The sequence below is a fragment of the Oncorhynchus clarkii genome, chromosome 9 (assembly GCF_045791955.1).
Source record: "Oncorhynchus clarkii lewisi isolate Uvic-CL-2024 chromosome 9, UVic_Ocla_1.0, whole genome shotgun sequence".
Taxonomy (NCBI): Eukaryota; Metazoa; Chordata; class Actinopteri; order Salmoniformes; family Salmonidae; genus Oncorhynchus; species Oncorhynchus clarkii.
In genome coordinates this window covers 57,938,519-57,954,278 of record NC_092155.1, presented here as the reverse complement: position 1 = coordinate 57,954,278, position 15,760 = coordinate 57,938,519, and the positions used below count along the sequence as shown (strand labels likewise).

The window sequence follows — 15,760 nt, the reverse complement described above, 5'->3', positions numbered from 1 at the left end:
TATTCCTTATGTTGCTGTTATATACCTTATATTGCTGTTATATACCTTATCTTGCTGATATATACCTTATAGTGTCGTTATATACCTTATATTGTTGTTATATACCTTATAATGCTGCTATATACCCAATAGTGTTGTTATATACCTGATAGTGTTGGTATTTACCTTATTTTGCTGTTATATACCTATCTATACAGCCAGCGCTAACTGACATGACATTCTCCCCTGTGCACACAGCAATTAAATTCATTGGCGGCTGCTTTAGCAAGATATAGTACCAACTATAAAGAGGGCAACATAGCAATTACAGCAGAACTGTTAGTCTGATATTTTCTAGCTGCTTCCTGTCAAACTATGAAGTATAAAGGGAATGGCTTTCTGTGTGCGAGTAGAGCATGGCAGTTCTTATCTGACATACACTGTGTGCACATGACATAGACTGACCAGGTGAATCCAGGTGAAAGCTATAAACCCTTATTGATGTCACTCGTTAAATCCACTTCAATCAGTGTAGATGAAGGTGAGGAGACAGGTTAAAGAAGGATTTTTAAGACTTAAGATAAATGAGACATGGATTGTGTATGTGTGCCATTCAGACAGTGAAAGGGCAAGACAAAAGATTTAAGTACCTTTCAATGGGGTAGTAGGTGCCAGGCGCACCGGTTTGAGTGTGTCAAGAACTGTAACGCTGCTGGGTTTTTCACGCTTAACAGTTTTCCATGTGTATCAAGAATGGTCCACCACCCAAATGACATCCAGCCAACATGGGCCAGCATCCCTGTGGAACACTTTCAACACCTTGTAGTCCATGCCTGACGAATTGAAGCTGTTCTGAGGGCAAATGGGGGTGAAACTCAATATTAGGAAGGTATTCATAATGTTTTGTACACTCAGTATATACAGCTCAAGGAGCTAATGCCAGATGAGTGAAGTCGGCTGTCCCCGACTAAAAAAAATCTTGGTCGACCGAGAGTCGTCCTGTTATTTCGATCAATTGATTGGTTGAAATATTTAAACTTATTTTTCCACATAGAGGCAGTGTTTGAATAAAATCAACTACATATGCACTGAGCTTGTCTGATGCTTTAAGCACACTGCTTCATTAAATAATTAAGACACACAAATGACTCAAGAAAGAGCCCGATGGTCACACTGTGTTAAAAAAAAATGACAGTGAGAGTCTGTGTGACTGGCGCATGTTGTCTTGCTCTCCTCCCTACTGCAGCGAAAAGGCACCAGAGCACAGCAAGTGTTTATTGCGCTGTCCGTGCTGGAGCTGCAACATTAGTTTCTTACTTGTTTCTGACTGAAAAGTTCTGCTACCAAAATCCCTAATTTGTTAAGGAAAAACATTCCCTATTCCCTCAACCCTGCTCTCTTTACATGAAACATGTAAGCATCGCATGCATGTAACCAATAGGGCCTGACCGATAGCCTATCATAATTACATCAATAAATTGGTTATAACAAACTCAGAACAGTAATGTCTACAGCAAAATGAATGCGGAAGACGTGAAAAAGAAACTCGAAATGGGCGAATGTTTGTTTACTGGTTGCATGGGAGGGAAAGGGAAGTCAGATCTGTGGAAGACATTTGACATAGTTGTGGAGAAAGCATTCTGCGAGTATTATGTGTGCCAAACAGTTGCTGTTTGATTACAATATTACCATTTGCAACAGTGTAAACAACAGTAAATAAATAAGTCTACCAGAAACTGTTCATATATATTTATTGTTTTGGCTAATTATTCAAAGCTCCCTTTGTTATTTAATTTTAAAACTAACATGCTTGATTGCATTTCAAAGCATGACTATCTCGTATGCTGTGTGATGGCATGAACAAATTAATGCTTGATTGATTGATACAGTAGCCTATTTTTTGAAATATAGGCCTAAGTTAGTTAGTTTATTAAGACTAAACAGGAGGTGCTCTTAGTGGTTATACAAGGATACTATACTCAGCCTACTAATGATAATGACATTAATGATTATTATAATGATGATCACAATAATAATTGTACTAATAACAAGATCAAGAAAAGGGAGGGTATAGGAGCGAGAGCTTCGTGTATCTTATGTGTGACAAACAGGTGCTGTTAGATTACAATGTCATTTTTCTGCATGTTTGGAAGAGTGAAACAATGTAAATAAATGATAAGTAATACCAGTCTGTTCTATCGAATTAAAAAATGGTAAAGCTTTTATTACAGCATAGCAAAGATTCAAAACAGCTGAATCTGTGAAATTACTATATCCGACATTTTGCATTTGCATGAGGCTTGGTACTCACAGATTCAATCGGCTATTAAACAAACACTCAAACAGGCAACAGAAGCTAGATTCCTTATTTCTATAGATATATACGGATGATTTATAAAGCCAGGCACATTTAACACTTGATTATTGATTATAGAGCTAAGGCAAGGGCTGTTTCCTCGTCTCTGCTGCTGCTGCCCCTGCTGCATTGTTCTCAATCCCAATACGCTGGTTAACTTTGCTGTTATGCACATAGCAACATAGGGAAAGGTGCCAATTCTACTAGGAACTAAGAAATATGTTTCAGAACCGCGGACAGCGGCTGTATCCAACGCGGGAGAAAGCACATTTTTTATGAAATAATATTTGATTTATTAGTGTTGCACCATTAGTTTTTACATAATATGACCATATACAATTTTAGTATCACATGTCTTAGAGTGATGGATTGTGCTATCCCCGTGGCCTCCAGAATGGATCAGTCCACTGAGACAGGCGCGACTGCTTGACTAAAGAAATCTTGGTCGACAAACAGCCTATCGACTAAGCAATCGACCAGTCGACTAAATGGGGTCAGCCCTAAATTCAATACACTGTTAACAAGTAGAACGCATTCTTCACTATGCTCAAATAGTTCTAATTACATAAAAGTGTCATTAGAGACAAACACTACCGTATATGGAATGATTGTTAATTATGACGTGTGACTGACATCCATTACACAACTCTGTTTCACATGAACGGCATTGCAATGTGAGACAGTCCATCTGGCTTCTCCTAATAGAACCATCAACACACTACTAAAGATAAAATAAAAGGGAAATAGAGAAGAAAACTGTCCATTTAAGAGTACATGGAAGATATTGGTTGTCGAACGGGGTAGTGCAACGTCTGGCACAGACTTCGAGCTATAGGGTATATATACAGTATAAAGTGTTAACATCCTGGGATATCTTTCTACAATTATCCTCAATTTGAGAAGATCACAGCTTTTCTCATGACTCCTCTCATTGAGGACGTATCAGTTTCATTAGTGACGCCACCACTGTCGTTTCAGACCTAAAAGCTTCAGCCAAACTCCATGAACTGCACCAAATAAATTAGATAGTTTTTTTCATACAAAACATTCCTTGATGTGTTGTGTTTTTCCATTACTAAGCAGAATAAGAGCATTTCCTTTCATATACAGCAGTCCCCAAAGCTGGCGCTAACCTCAAGGAATGTAAACACAAGCAGTCTGTAAACAAGACTCTCTCTGGGCCCCCAACCCCCCTCCAACAAAACTGACTGACTGACCACCACAAACTAGCCTAATGACGTCCCTCACTGACCCCAAATTTCAAAGAGAGGCGCAGCTGCATTATTAGGCCAGGCCAAAGGGGTCTCAGGAGAAAGAGGTGTAAGGAGGAGGAGGAACGTCAGGGACAATGGCAGCAAGGCTCTCCTCTGTCCTCCACTCCACTCCAACAATGTTGAGCCTTAGTTGTGGAGAGAACAGAGAACTAAAGCAGACAATGCCACAGAGCAGACACTCACTCAGTGGATCCCACCATTGCCAATCAGTGAGTCATGGAACAGAAAAATGGGGGGATTAATGATCTGAGAGCAGCCCCAGCTGTCGGCTCCTAACGGGGGACGGACAGGCCGGCCATCCAGTCGCTTGGAAGCTCTCCTCTCCTTGCTGAAGCCATCAGCACTTTGAAGACGGGGTTGTAGAGTGGCTCGGGCCCAGGGCTCAGGGCCTGGGTTCAGTGTACCATCAACTATGTTCTATATCCTCCCACTAACCGATGGGGACGCTGTCAGCGCCTCCACACAGAGAACAAAGGGCACACAGAGAGAGAGAGAGAGGAGAGAGAGAGTGGAGGAGAAAGTGACAGAGAGAAAGAGAAAGACAGAGAGGGAGAGAGCTATCATACGTCCCACCACAGCGCAGAGAACAAGTATTACAGGCCTCATTTGAAGCACACTTATTACTTTACAGCCCAATAAATAAATGGGCTTCTAAGAGCTAGGGGTCTCCATTTGGGAGGGTGTGGAGGAACAGCCTGAGTCTGGCCCCATTGTTTGGATTTGTGTGTTGAGTGTGTGTGTTGAATGTAATCATGGCAGTAAATGTTGGTGTTTTCACGTGCTTGTCCATGTATTTATGTAGGAAGGGAGGGAGGGTGAGTGTGTATGTTGGGACAGATTTTCACTGTCCTGTCCATGTAGAAGCTACCTCCTCTGTCAGCATTAAGACCATCCTAATTGAGCATAGGAGCGCTGGAGCACTGGCATTGTGGGGTTGATCTGCTGGGTGCTGATAAAGTGGTTTCTCTGCTCCAGGGGAGAAGAAAAGGTGCCATGACAGAGTTATGAGGCGTGTAAAAAACCTGATTGCTTCCCCTGGGCAGTGGGCAGGTTCTGAATGCCCCATGACAACCCAGACCTGATTGCTTCCCCTGGGCAGTGGGCAGGTTTTGAATGCCCCATGACAACCCAAACCTGCAGACACAATCTCACACATCCAGAACAAGGCTCAGATACCAAGGAAGGAGCACTACTTCAGTCAAACCCCCAAACCGACTCTAGAAGGCTTCTCACAAATTACATCTAAATAACTTATTTCATATAACGTAATACATATTTCTCTTTTGGAGGGAGCCCCAAATCTTGTAAATCAATTCGAACCTGTGTCTAACAACACTGCGTACTGGCAAACCGTTTTCATTGGCTAACCCAAGCAGTGTTTTCTTAACAACCTAGAGTGTAACAAACACCTTAGAATAAACAGACTTGTGTTTTTCCTGAGCTCAACACAATAACAACAAAAATGTTACCCCTTCACCCAGGCCAGATGGATACATTTGCTGTGAATGCTTCTGACATGTTCTCTTTAGTAACCAAGAGTGGATCAGTCACAGAGAAAGAATAGTGATCCCATGCAGTATTTCCCTAGTTCTGACACTTTAAATATTTCACACACTGTTGGCAAGGAGAAAGTGCATTGGTTTTACATTCCAGCAGCCAGGATGAAAGCAATAGACTGGCCAGTGGTGGGGCCACAGAACTGGCCTGGGTCATGGCCTGTGCCAATTTTCTGAGCTAAACTGACCAAGACACACCTCAAACAACCACACATAAAACCTCACAGAATTCTGCCCAAAAACAATGGCAATTTCTCTCAACCAGTGGGATATGGGCTTTTTAGGTGAGCGTTGATGCCGCCCTGTGATAAGCAATGCCCACTTTGTCAAAGCCAAATATTTTGATTGTCCATTCACGCCTTTCCAGGGTGCTGTTGGAGAGACCCATCGCTGTGGTGTCCACCAACGTTTAGTCCAAAAATGATCTAACATAAATGGTGTAGCAGATACTGTATAGGATATGGTATAAAGAGTAGGTGGCTTTTTCTGTAGCCTATTCTGTAGGAGATAAAATGTATGACAATTATTTGGTTTTATTTTCTTATTTTTTTATTGCAAATAGATTGGGGCTTCTATCAATTGAAATTGTCTGCATCATTTCCAATCCTCCAAATATATATTTTTATAAATAAATATTATTTTAAATATACAGTTGAAGTCGGAAGTTTACATACACCTTAGCCTGACTCAGTTATACCAGCTCTGTCAGGAGGATTGGGCCACATGGATAAGCCTTCATAAAATTATATTGCGGCTGACATGGTTGCTACACCCACAAGCCAATGTCTTTTGGACGTCTTAATTTGGTCCTGTACGGACGTCTTTTTTTGGTGTTTTACAAATGGTAGGCTTACCAAATAGACGGGCATTCCTAAAATTCTATTTCAGGGAACACTGTAGGCTACACCTCAGTAAGCTTGGACCGACGCCAACGTCTTTTTTTGGTGCACTCCGGACTGGCCTTGATTTCCACATTGTTTTTTTAGTCCAGTCCGGACCAAATCTTAACCAATCATAGATGTCTATGTTTGGATCAGATTTGGTTCGTTCCAGTCTAGAGCTTTAGCGGTCATGAAATTTTGTCAGCCGGTTATTATCAAAAGACTAACGGTCTCAAGGAAATTAACCATAAATTAACATAAACACGTTTAGCATCTCCAAGGTCTCCACACATACAAGCTGCATACAAGCCACTGATGTGTGCCTTTGGAACATATACACTTAAAAAAGTATAATAAATACATTTAATATACACCATCACAATAAATACATTATTTATTTTGTCAGGTCTGAAGAAACATGATATGACAAAAATGTATTTCAGAAGAATAGAATATGAATTGTTATCTCGCTCTGCTCCATGCCATAGGCTGTAGGCTTGTTAATTTAGCAGACAAGATATGCTTATAAGTCCCGTGCCCTTGTTTTATTTGATCTGATTTTATAGTAAGAAGAACATAATTGAACTTAGCTGAATAAAAAATCAAGGATATTTTTACCATTCTGGAGCGAGTGCACATATGAAATGGTTATGTTTGAGCGTAGAAGTGATCATTTGAAATAGGTCAATTTAAAGTTATTTGGCAACTTTGGTTGTGAATAATACAACATTTAGAATGTCTTAGAACTCAAAAAATATATGGGCTGCATGATGTAACAATAGGCTATTGATGGTTTGAGAAAGTAGCAAAAAAAGCTTGGGCTCTGTTCCTTGCCTCTGGCTGCACAGCTGGTCTCTCATCAAGGGATCATATTTTCACCCATCATACTATTCTCAATTGAATCTTGTCTTTACTAATACAGTAACAGTCAAAAGTTTGGACACACCTATTCATTTCAGAGTTTATCTTTATTTGTACTATTTTCTGCATTGTACTCTCTGTTCATCATATATGCATAGTCACTTTAACCATATCTACATGTACATACTACCTCAATCAGCCTGACTAACCAGTGTCTGTATGTAGCCTCACTACTTTTATAGCCTCGCTACTGTATGTAGCCTCGCTACTGTATATAGCCTTGCTACTGTATATAGCCTCGCTACTGTATATAGCCTCGCTACTGTTATTTTTCACTGTATTTTTACTGTTGTTTTTATTTCTTTACTTACCTACTGTTCACCTAATACCTTTTTTTGCACTATTGGAGCCTGTAAGTAAGCATTTCACTGTAAGGTCTACCTGTTGTATTCAGCACACGTGACAAATAAACTTTGATTTGATTTGATTAGACTAATAGTGAAAACTATGAAAAAACACACATGGAATCATATAGTAACCAAAGATGTGTTAAACAAATCAAAATATATTTTATATTTGAGATTCTTCAAAAGCCACCCTTTGCCTTGATGACAGCTTTGCACACTCTTGGCATTCTCTCAACCAGTTTCATAATGTAGTCAGTCACCTGTAATGCATTTCAATTATCAGTTGTGCCTTGTTAAAAGGTCATTTGTGGAATTTCTTTCCTTCTTAATGCATTTGAGTCATTTGTGTTGTGACAAGGTAGGGGCGGTAAAAGACCAGGTCCATATTATGGCAATAACAGCTCAAATAAGCAAAGATAAATGACAGTCCATCATTACTTTAAGACATGAAGGTCAGTCAATCAGGAAAATGTCAAGAACTGTCAAAGTTTCTTCAAGTGCAGTCGCAAAAACCATCAAGTGCTATGATGAAACTGGCTCTCATGAGGACCGCCACAGGAAAGGAAGACTCAGGGTTACCTCTGCTGCAGAGGATACGTTCATCAGAGTGACCAAACATGAGCAATTGACATTAGGCTGGTGGAAATTTGTCCTTTTTTCTGATTAGTCCAAATTTGACATTTTTGGTTCCAATCACCTTGCCTTTGTGAGACACAGAGTAGGTGAATGGATGATCTCTGCATATGTAGTTCCCACCACAAAGCATGGAGGAGGAGGTGTGATGGAGTGAGGGTGCTTTGCTGGTGACACTGTTTGTGATTTATTTAGAATTCAAGGTATACTTAACCAGCGTGGCTACCGCAGCATTCTGCAGTGATACGCCATTCCATCTGGTTTGCGCTTAGTGGGAGTACAATTTGTTGTTCAACAGTACAATGACCCAACACACCTCCAGGCTGTGAAAGGACTATTTCACCAAGAAGGAGAGTGATGGAGTGCTGCATCAGATGACCTGGCCTCCAAAATCACCTGAACTCAACCCAATTGAGATGGTTTGGGATGAGATGGACCACAGAGTGAAGGAATACCAGCCAACAAGTGCTCAGCATATGTGGGAACTCCTTCAAGACTGTTGGAAAAGCATTCCAGGTGAAACTGGTTGAGAGAATGCCAATGATTTGTTTAACTCTTTTTTGGTTACTATATGATTCCATATGTCATTTCATTGTTTTGATGTCTTCACTATTATTCTACAATATAGAAAATAGTTTTAAAAAATAAAGAAAAACCCTTGAATGAGTAGGTGTGTCCAAACTTTTGACTGGTACTGTATGTGAAAGTTTTGATTTAGAATGGCCCATTATCAAATGGGCAGGAACCGGGCAGGGGGAAAAGTACATGTCATCTGTATGCACTCCAATAGCAAATGGAGGCTGCGCACTTTCTGCTGGTCCATTTTTGCCAGGTAGGCTACTTCGGTTTTATACAGTAGTGGAGCATGTGCTTAATATGAGCAGCTGAGAAATAAATATAAAAACACTTATTTCACTCCATGCATCAACCACTGTTTGAGGAGCATTCTCTCTCTGTGCGACAGGTGATATTCCCCCCAAACTCTGTATGTCATGGGCTCTCAAACCTTGTTGTTGCAGCTACCCAATGCTTAATTTGGGAAACGAAGTGAAATCTGTTCGGGAACATCGACACTAACATGTTTTCACAACAAAAAAATATTTAACTAAAGTGTTGGCAGCCGCTCTGCGGGCTCGAGAAAGGAATAAAGTAGAGAGAGGAGATAGAAATGCATAGTGGTGAGATACTCTGTTTTGCTAAAAATGTGTCACCCAATTAATTATGACAATATGAAAAAAATCCCTATTACTAGGCTATTCAAAATTGCCCTGCACAATCTATGAACCAACAGCATGGCCTAGGGCTACACATTCTCTCCAAGACTCCTAGATCGACATTTTGTAGCGTAGCATATTGTAACCAGTCCATCCAGTATGCATAATAATACAGTCCACACTCAAAGGCGATTACTCAAATTTGTTTAATTTTGGAGTATAGGCTAGACCAATTATCTACCAAAGACATCTTAAATCAGTTTTGTTTTATGTTTTAATGAAATGCGTAATGGAGGGACAATAGAGCCCTGAGTACCAGGTCATTAGGACCTGATGGAGGGACAATAGAGCCCTGAGTACCAGGCCATTAGATCCTGATGGTTGTTAGCCTGAGTACCATGCCATTAGGACCTGATGGAGGGACAATAGAGCCCTGAGTACCAGGCATTAGGACGTGATGGAGGGACAATAGAGCCCTGAGTACCAGGCCATTAGAACCTGATGGTTGTTAGCAAGTTGGGTACTACCAAAGCATGTCCAGAGTGCATAACAGGAGATTACCTTGACTCAACGGTCTTGTGGAATTTTACTGCGGTCATGACTCATGACTGCAGGTGTGGTGGTAAAAGGACCGCAACAGCCCTAGTCCAGACAGCCCTAGTCCAGACAGACCTAGTCCAGACAGCCCTAGTCCAGACAGCCCTAGTCCAGACGGACCTAGTCCAGACGGCCCTAGTCCAGACAGACCTAGTCCAGACAGCCCTAGTCCAGACAGCCCTAGTCCAGACAGCCCAAGTCCAGACAGCCCTAGTCCAGACAGCCCTAGTCCAGACATCCCTAGTCCAGACAGCCCTAGTCCAGACCGGCACTTACATATTTTGTCTTGCCCATGAATGGCACACATACACAATCCATGTCTCAATTGTCTCAAGGCTTAAAAATCCTTCTTTAACCTGTCTTCTCCCCTTCATGTACACGGATTGAAGTGGATTTAACAGGTGACATCAATGAGGGAACATAGCTTTCACCTGGATTCACCTGGTTAGTCTATGTCATGGAAAGAGTAGGTGGTTTAATAGTTGTACACTCAGTGTATATCAATATGCAAACTAGACCAATATCAGATCTATGCTTGTCCTAACGTCATCACCACCACATGTCGTTAAAGATCAAAGCCATGTTCACTATTCAGACTGTATATTTGTCTTGGACAGAACTGTTATCAATGGTTTCAACCACTCAACCACTGCAGAGATTATGACCTCCCTCCTTTCACTCAGCTGCTCTGTAACAACATGTACAGTGGTATTGGAGCACCACTTCTCAGGCAGCTCGTATCCCAATATCCATTCTCAGAGTGGTAAAGCACAGCTAAATTGATTGTCTACTCTACACTCATGAAGATCAATGACGCTGACAGGCTTCCATGACGACCGTGATGTATTGATTAGGAAGAAGAAAAGGACAGCAAAGAGAAAAACATACACAACAGCAGCAAATATCTTAAGAGATGTAAATGTAATTTCATACACCCATTTGAATATGTGACCTGGAGCTATATTGAGTAAATAATAAAGAAAAAGTATTCTGAGTGCCAAATAGATATGCCAAAACCCCTGAATCCCTAATACCTTGGCAAACTGAAAGGGACTTTGACATCAGTACGCTTTTTAAGGCACATATCAACTCTGTGAGTAGATAACAATACTGTAATAGCACAACAAATACCACGGCTGTCTAGACAAATGAATGCTCACAGCCAGCGCCTAAGAGTGAATGTGATGAGATGAGTGCCAAAGTGGGAAAGGACTGGCCATGGTCCACGATGATCACAGAGAATAGAATGTTGTCTCCACAATAGTTGCATTCTTCTTCTGCGGTGTTCTTAGGGTGGTCCAAGCCCAGAAAGCTGAGCAGGAAGAAAAGCACCATTTAAACAGATATTTTCATGTGGCTTCATATGTGGTTACCAGGAACCATTACCAAGAGATCACAAGAGATGTCGGTATTTGACATCTTCATTAATTGTACAGCTTTGACTTTCACAGGTGAATGCCTGCAATATTTGCTAAGAAAAGCAGTGCAAATCTATTAACTTCTTCACCTTCCACGACAGAGAATGTATGAGGACCAGACAGATTTAATGATTTACAACTAGATGATAACAAAATGAGGAATAGGAGCCCCATTAAATAGAGCTTGTGCATGCTTGTAACACACACACACAGCCATAGCCTATGGCAGACGGTGGAATCAGACATGACTAATTAATTTAGTATAAAGGAAAGAAAAAGAAGACAAAGCAAACAAAGAAGAGGAGGGATAAAAGCAGAAGGGGGGGGGGGGGAAACCTCTGGCCTTCCTTCCATCCCATTCTTTGTGGAAGACACACCACTTCTAGGCCTCCCTCCCTCCCTCGCTCCACTTGGGCCTCATTTTGCTGAGTCGCTCCCTCCAGGCCAGGGCTGGTTGGTTCCCACATTGTGGCTTAGGGCTGAGGGCTGCTGCCTCTGGCTCCCTCCCTGGCTGCAGTAGGAGCTCTGCCTTCCAGAGAGACCCTCGGGCCCAGGAGCAAAGGTTACACCAACACAGCCAACGCTCTGCACCGCACCACAGCATGTCAGGACATCACCAACGGTTGCCTTGGCGCTGTATTAGCTAGCCAGGAACTTCCGACTTGAGGTTAGCTCAAAGGCTCAGTGATTTGTCTTGTCCGAGGCCCTTCACTATTTTCCTTTTTCCTTTCTCGCTCGCTTTCTCTCTCTCCACCAGCACCTCTAACCAGTCTAATTTCCCTTCTTCATCTTCCTCTTTTTCTACCTGTTCTTCACCATATCCTGCACAATATTCCTTAGTTCATTTGATGAAGGACAAAGGGGCTTGTCACCAACATCTATGTTGAATCAATATTGACCTGACAAATTGTACCTTTTATTGTTCCAGTATCCGTCTCTCTCTCTTTCTCATCTCTCCTCTCTCCTCTCGATCTCATCTGTCTCTCTCTCTTTCTCATCTCTCATCTGTCTCTCTCTCTTTCTCATCTCTCATCTGTCTCTCTCTTTCTCATCTCTCCTCTCGATCTCATCTCTCTTTCCCTCTCTCTCTCTTTCTTTCTCTCCTCTCGATCTCATCTCTCTCTCCCTCTCTCTCTTTCTTTCTCTCCTCTCTCCTCTCGATCTCATCTCTCTCCCACTCCCTCAATCTTTCTCCCTCTCTCATCTCTCATCTCATCATTTAATCTCTCCTTCTCCATCTCATCTCTCCATCTTATAGATGTCTAAAGATAAAAAGCCATACAAATATTACTAACTGCACATTATTCATAGACTGTCCTCCTACTCTTAAGACTTCTGTATTCACAGAGTCCATTCTCTGCCAGGCTATGTCACTTAGGCTGCAAACAGGTGCATGCCATTACTGAGTGATAACACTCTTCCGGTAACATTCCACATGACAAGCAAGTGTGTAATCGATGTTGTGGGAAATTAAGTTAGAAAAAAGTAATTATAATTGCAAAATGTAAATATTCGGTTTTCTCACAAGTGGGGGCTGACCACCCAGGATGCTAAATAGTCCCCCCCCACACACACACAACACACACTCCTTGCCTGACTGGCCGAGGGATGTCTTTTTGTGTCTATCTGTGTGTGAAACATAACCAAACATAATCAAAGCTGCTGAGGCTTGCACACACACACTGTGCTCTGTCCCTGGCATATATAGATCTGGTTGCTACAGATTGACGTGAGTAAGCATATTCATATTATTCTTATTATTTAAAGAGAGAAACAGACAGAAGAGGGGAAATAGTAAATAGGTAAGAAAACAGCACCTAGGCAGCAACTTATTTCAGCCCTTTTATTGTGTGGATGGATGACTTATAACTGCAAGTAAAGTGTTGTCCTGTGATCTGCATCGTGCTCGCATTTTCATTGACTTTCATTACCCTAATCCTCATAATCATCAACATCTTTAGTCTGAGTGCTCAATGAGGATTTGGAGTTTTTCACCTTAAAGCCTTGAGGCACAATCTGTGTATGAATCAAACAGAGGAGGCAGGACATGAAAGCATCCTGGGTGCTGTACTGTAGCCTAGCTCAGTGGAGGCTTTGACAGAGAGACTAGGGAGAGCCCTGCTGCTCCATGTGAGTGTTACAGAGGATTTTCAAATACTTGGCTTGGTAGTGATAAATACATCTTGATGGTCTCTCTCTTTCATTAACAACTATTCTGTTCTTGAAGTTCTCAACAAACCTGTTCTGTTCACACTGTTGTTGTTTGAAGTGTCGCCAGTTTATCTCCATGGTGAGAAAATGGGAGTCTCAGGGGGATTTAAACATTGATTAACGGTTTTGGATCAGACCTATAAAACAGGTTAATTTGCCACTTTTGTGCCAGTCTCAGAAAAGTGCAGCAGTAGCTTAACCATCATGGGGAGACAAATATAGTCTGGGCATGCAACAGAATAAATGATTTCCTGATCTCAGGACACATGCCAGTGCAAAACAATATTTAAACAGAGTGGAATTTCCTATGTACTTAATACATAAACATATTTTGCATCAGCCTTCTAAAAGAGTTTTCAATTTGCTTACCAGTGTGCCTGTTCATTAAATATAATATAATGCTGAATAGGATTAATGAGGCATACTTTGTTTTTTTAAATATTTTATTGTGAGATGCTGAATTTATTGGTGTGTGTGTGTGTGTGTGTGTGTGTAATCTTTAAAACATTTAAAACAACTAATTTGTAACTCAATGGTCAGGCATTAGCTTACAAATTCACAATGCACAGCGGATTGAGGTAATGAAATCTGCACTCAATAACCATAGCTGCTCCCCAGGGTCAGAAAGATAAAGCCTGGAGAAATAAAGGTATTTTGATGGGAAAACTTACCTTGAGTGGATTTGCCTCCTGAAGCGCGAGCTGGCTGTTGGACAAAGGCAAGCAGACAGAAACCGACTAATCCAATGCTAGCGCGCATTATAATGTGCAAATGCATGGCTATTTTATACTGTAGTTGGACTGTTATAGTTAAACACCTACTTCACAACGCTTAACACGCACAAACGGACGGTATATTTTTTAATAAGAAAAACGTGTTCTACCTTTAAAAATATATTGTGGAACTATGTCCTTTCCTTTGTGTCTGCTTATTGTGTTTCAAGTGGTCGGGTTTTGCGGAATGCCCGACAATATGCAGCAATAGAGAAGCAGTGTTCTGTGATCCTGTTCGACCCAGACCAATTTCAATATAAGAGAGAGGCAGAGGGACGTTTGAGAGAGATGGAGTGAGGCAGAGAGGAGGAAAGGGGTGGAGAGATGAGGATCCGCGCATTGCTCCTGCTCTCGCTCTCCCACACGCGCACTCGCTCTTTCTCCAACTACTTGCAAGTATTTATTTTTCTGCAGGAATTTACAATCAGCTGCTGGTTGGAACGAAGTCGCGGGTTGTCATGGAGGAGAAAGGTCAAACTCTGGGTGCAATCTATGGACCGCGCGCCACACCACAACCAACTTGGACACTTTCCCCACAGACAAGAGAAAAGAGCGGTGCGGAAGAAAAAAAATGAAAACCTGTAACTGACACATACAATGACAAATATAAGGAGTTGTGTTGATAGCACCCGATGCACAATGATCGCGAACAGGTTGTAGTCTCAGCGTGTGCGACGCGAGCTTTCGTGTACACTCTATCTCCCATGATTGCTTCTCATACAAACGTATTATTACCTATTTTTGCCATCTCAAAAAAAGCCAGGAGCAAATCGCATTCAAAAAGATCTAGAGAGCAATAAACACCATGACATGATCTGCTATTTAGCAATAGCCTGCAGGAGATTCAGTTTAATTATCACACCTTTCTCATATATTTATTCTGCTGGATTTACATGCTGGCTTTACATAAATGAAAAACACAAGTCTGGCATTTTTTTATCATATTTTTGTATACATAGGCCTACTCCTTTTTCAAATGAGTTTGTAATTTGTCTGCACCACCACTTGCATTTGCCTATTGCTGTACCCATGTTTAGGCTACACAAGGCAGACACAGAACAAGTATTACATTTCCCTGGCCACACCTCACACATAGGTTTTCACATCTTCTAAAACCCAGCAATGGATATCTCCAAGCAGCCTGAATTTCACATCACCTGCCTGTTAACATCCCTCAAATGATACATTTCCTTTTTATTTACAGCAGGCCAAGCCTATACTGCTTGCCTCCTAGAGGATAAGTGTCCCATGAATTAATATGTCTTTGTGTTGTGCAGCTAGTCTCTACCTCCTTGTCTCTTTTAAAGAATCAATAAAAGCTGAACAAAAGGAAATGCAAACAAGAATCAGCATGTTCCTGTTCTTTCGTTGTGGCAGTGCATCATGGGTGCTTTTCAACTTGAGTTAAAAGAAGACTGGCGATTGGAACATGGAGATTAGATTCAGCACTGAATCAGTATTAGACAGAATATATGCTTATTATATTTCATTTCCTCTAGGATTTAATCTGCTGTACTGATGCATTACGCTTTAAGTTCACATCTGTTTTGAGAAAGATAATGCTGAATAATGATGTTCTCTAGCTCCCCTGTTTTATTTC

The 15,760-nt window shown here is 41.3% G+C and overlaps 1 protein-coding gene across 2 annotated transcripts in view; it reads right to left on the bottom strand.

The window, feature by feature from the left end:
• LOC139417306 (signal peptide, CUB and EGF-like domain-containing protein 3) overlaps window positions 1–14,386 on the bottom strand; it is a 118,376-nt gene extending 103,990 nt beyond the window's left edge. For both annotated transcript variants that reach the window (XM_071166571.1, XM_071166572.1), the window contains exon 1: window positions 14,059–14,386. In XM_071166571.1, coding sequence (XP_071022672.1) covers window positions 14,059–14,164 — 106 coding nt within the window. In that variant the 5' untranslated portion in view covers window positions 14,165–14,386. The remainder of the gene's footprint in view (window positions 1–14,058) is intronic.
• Window positions 14,387–15,760: the final 1,374 nt, after the last annotated feature.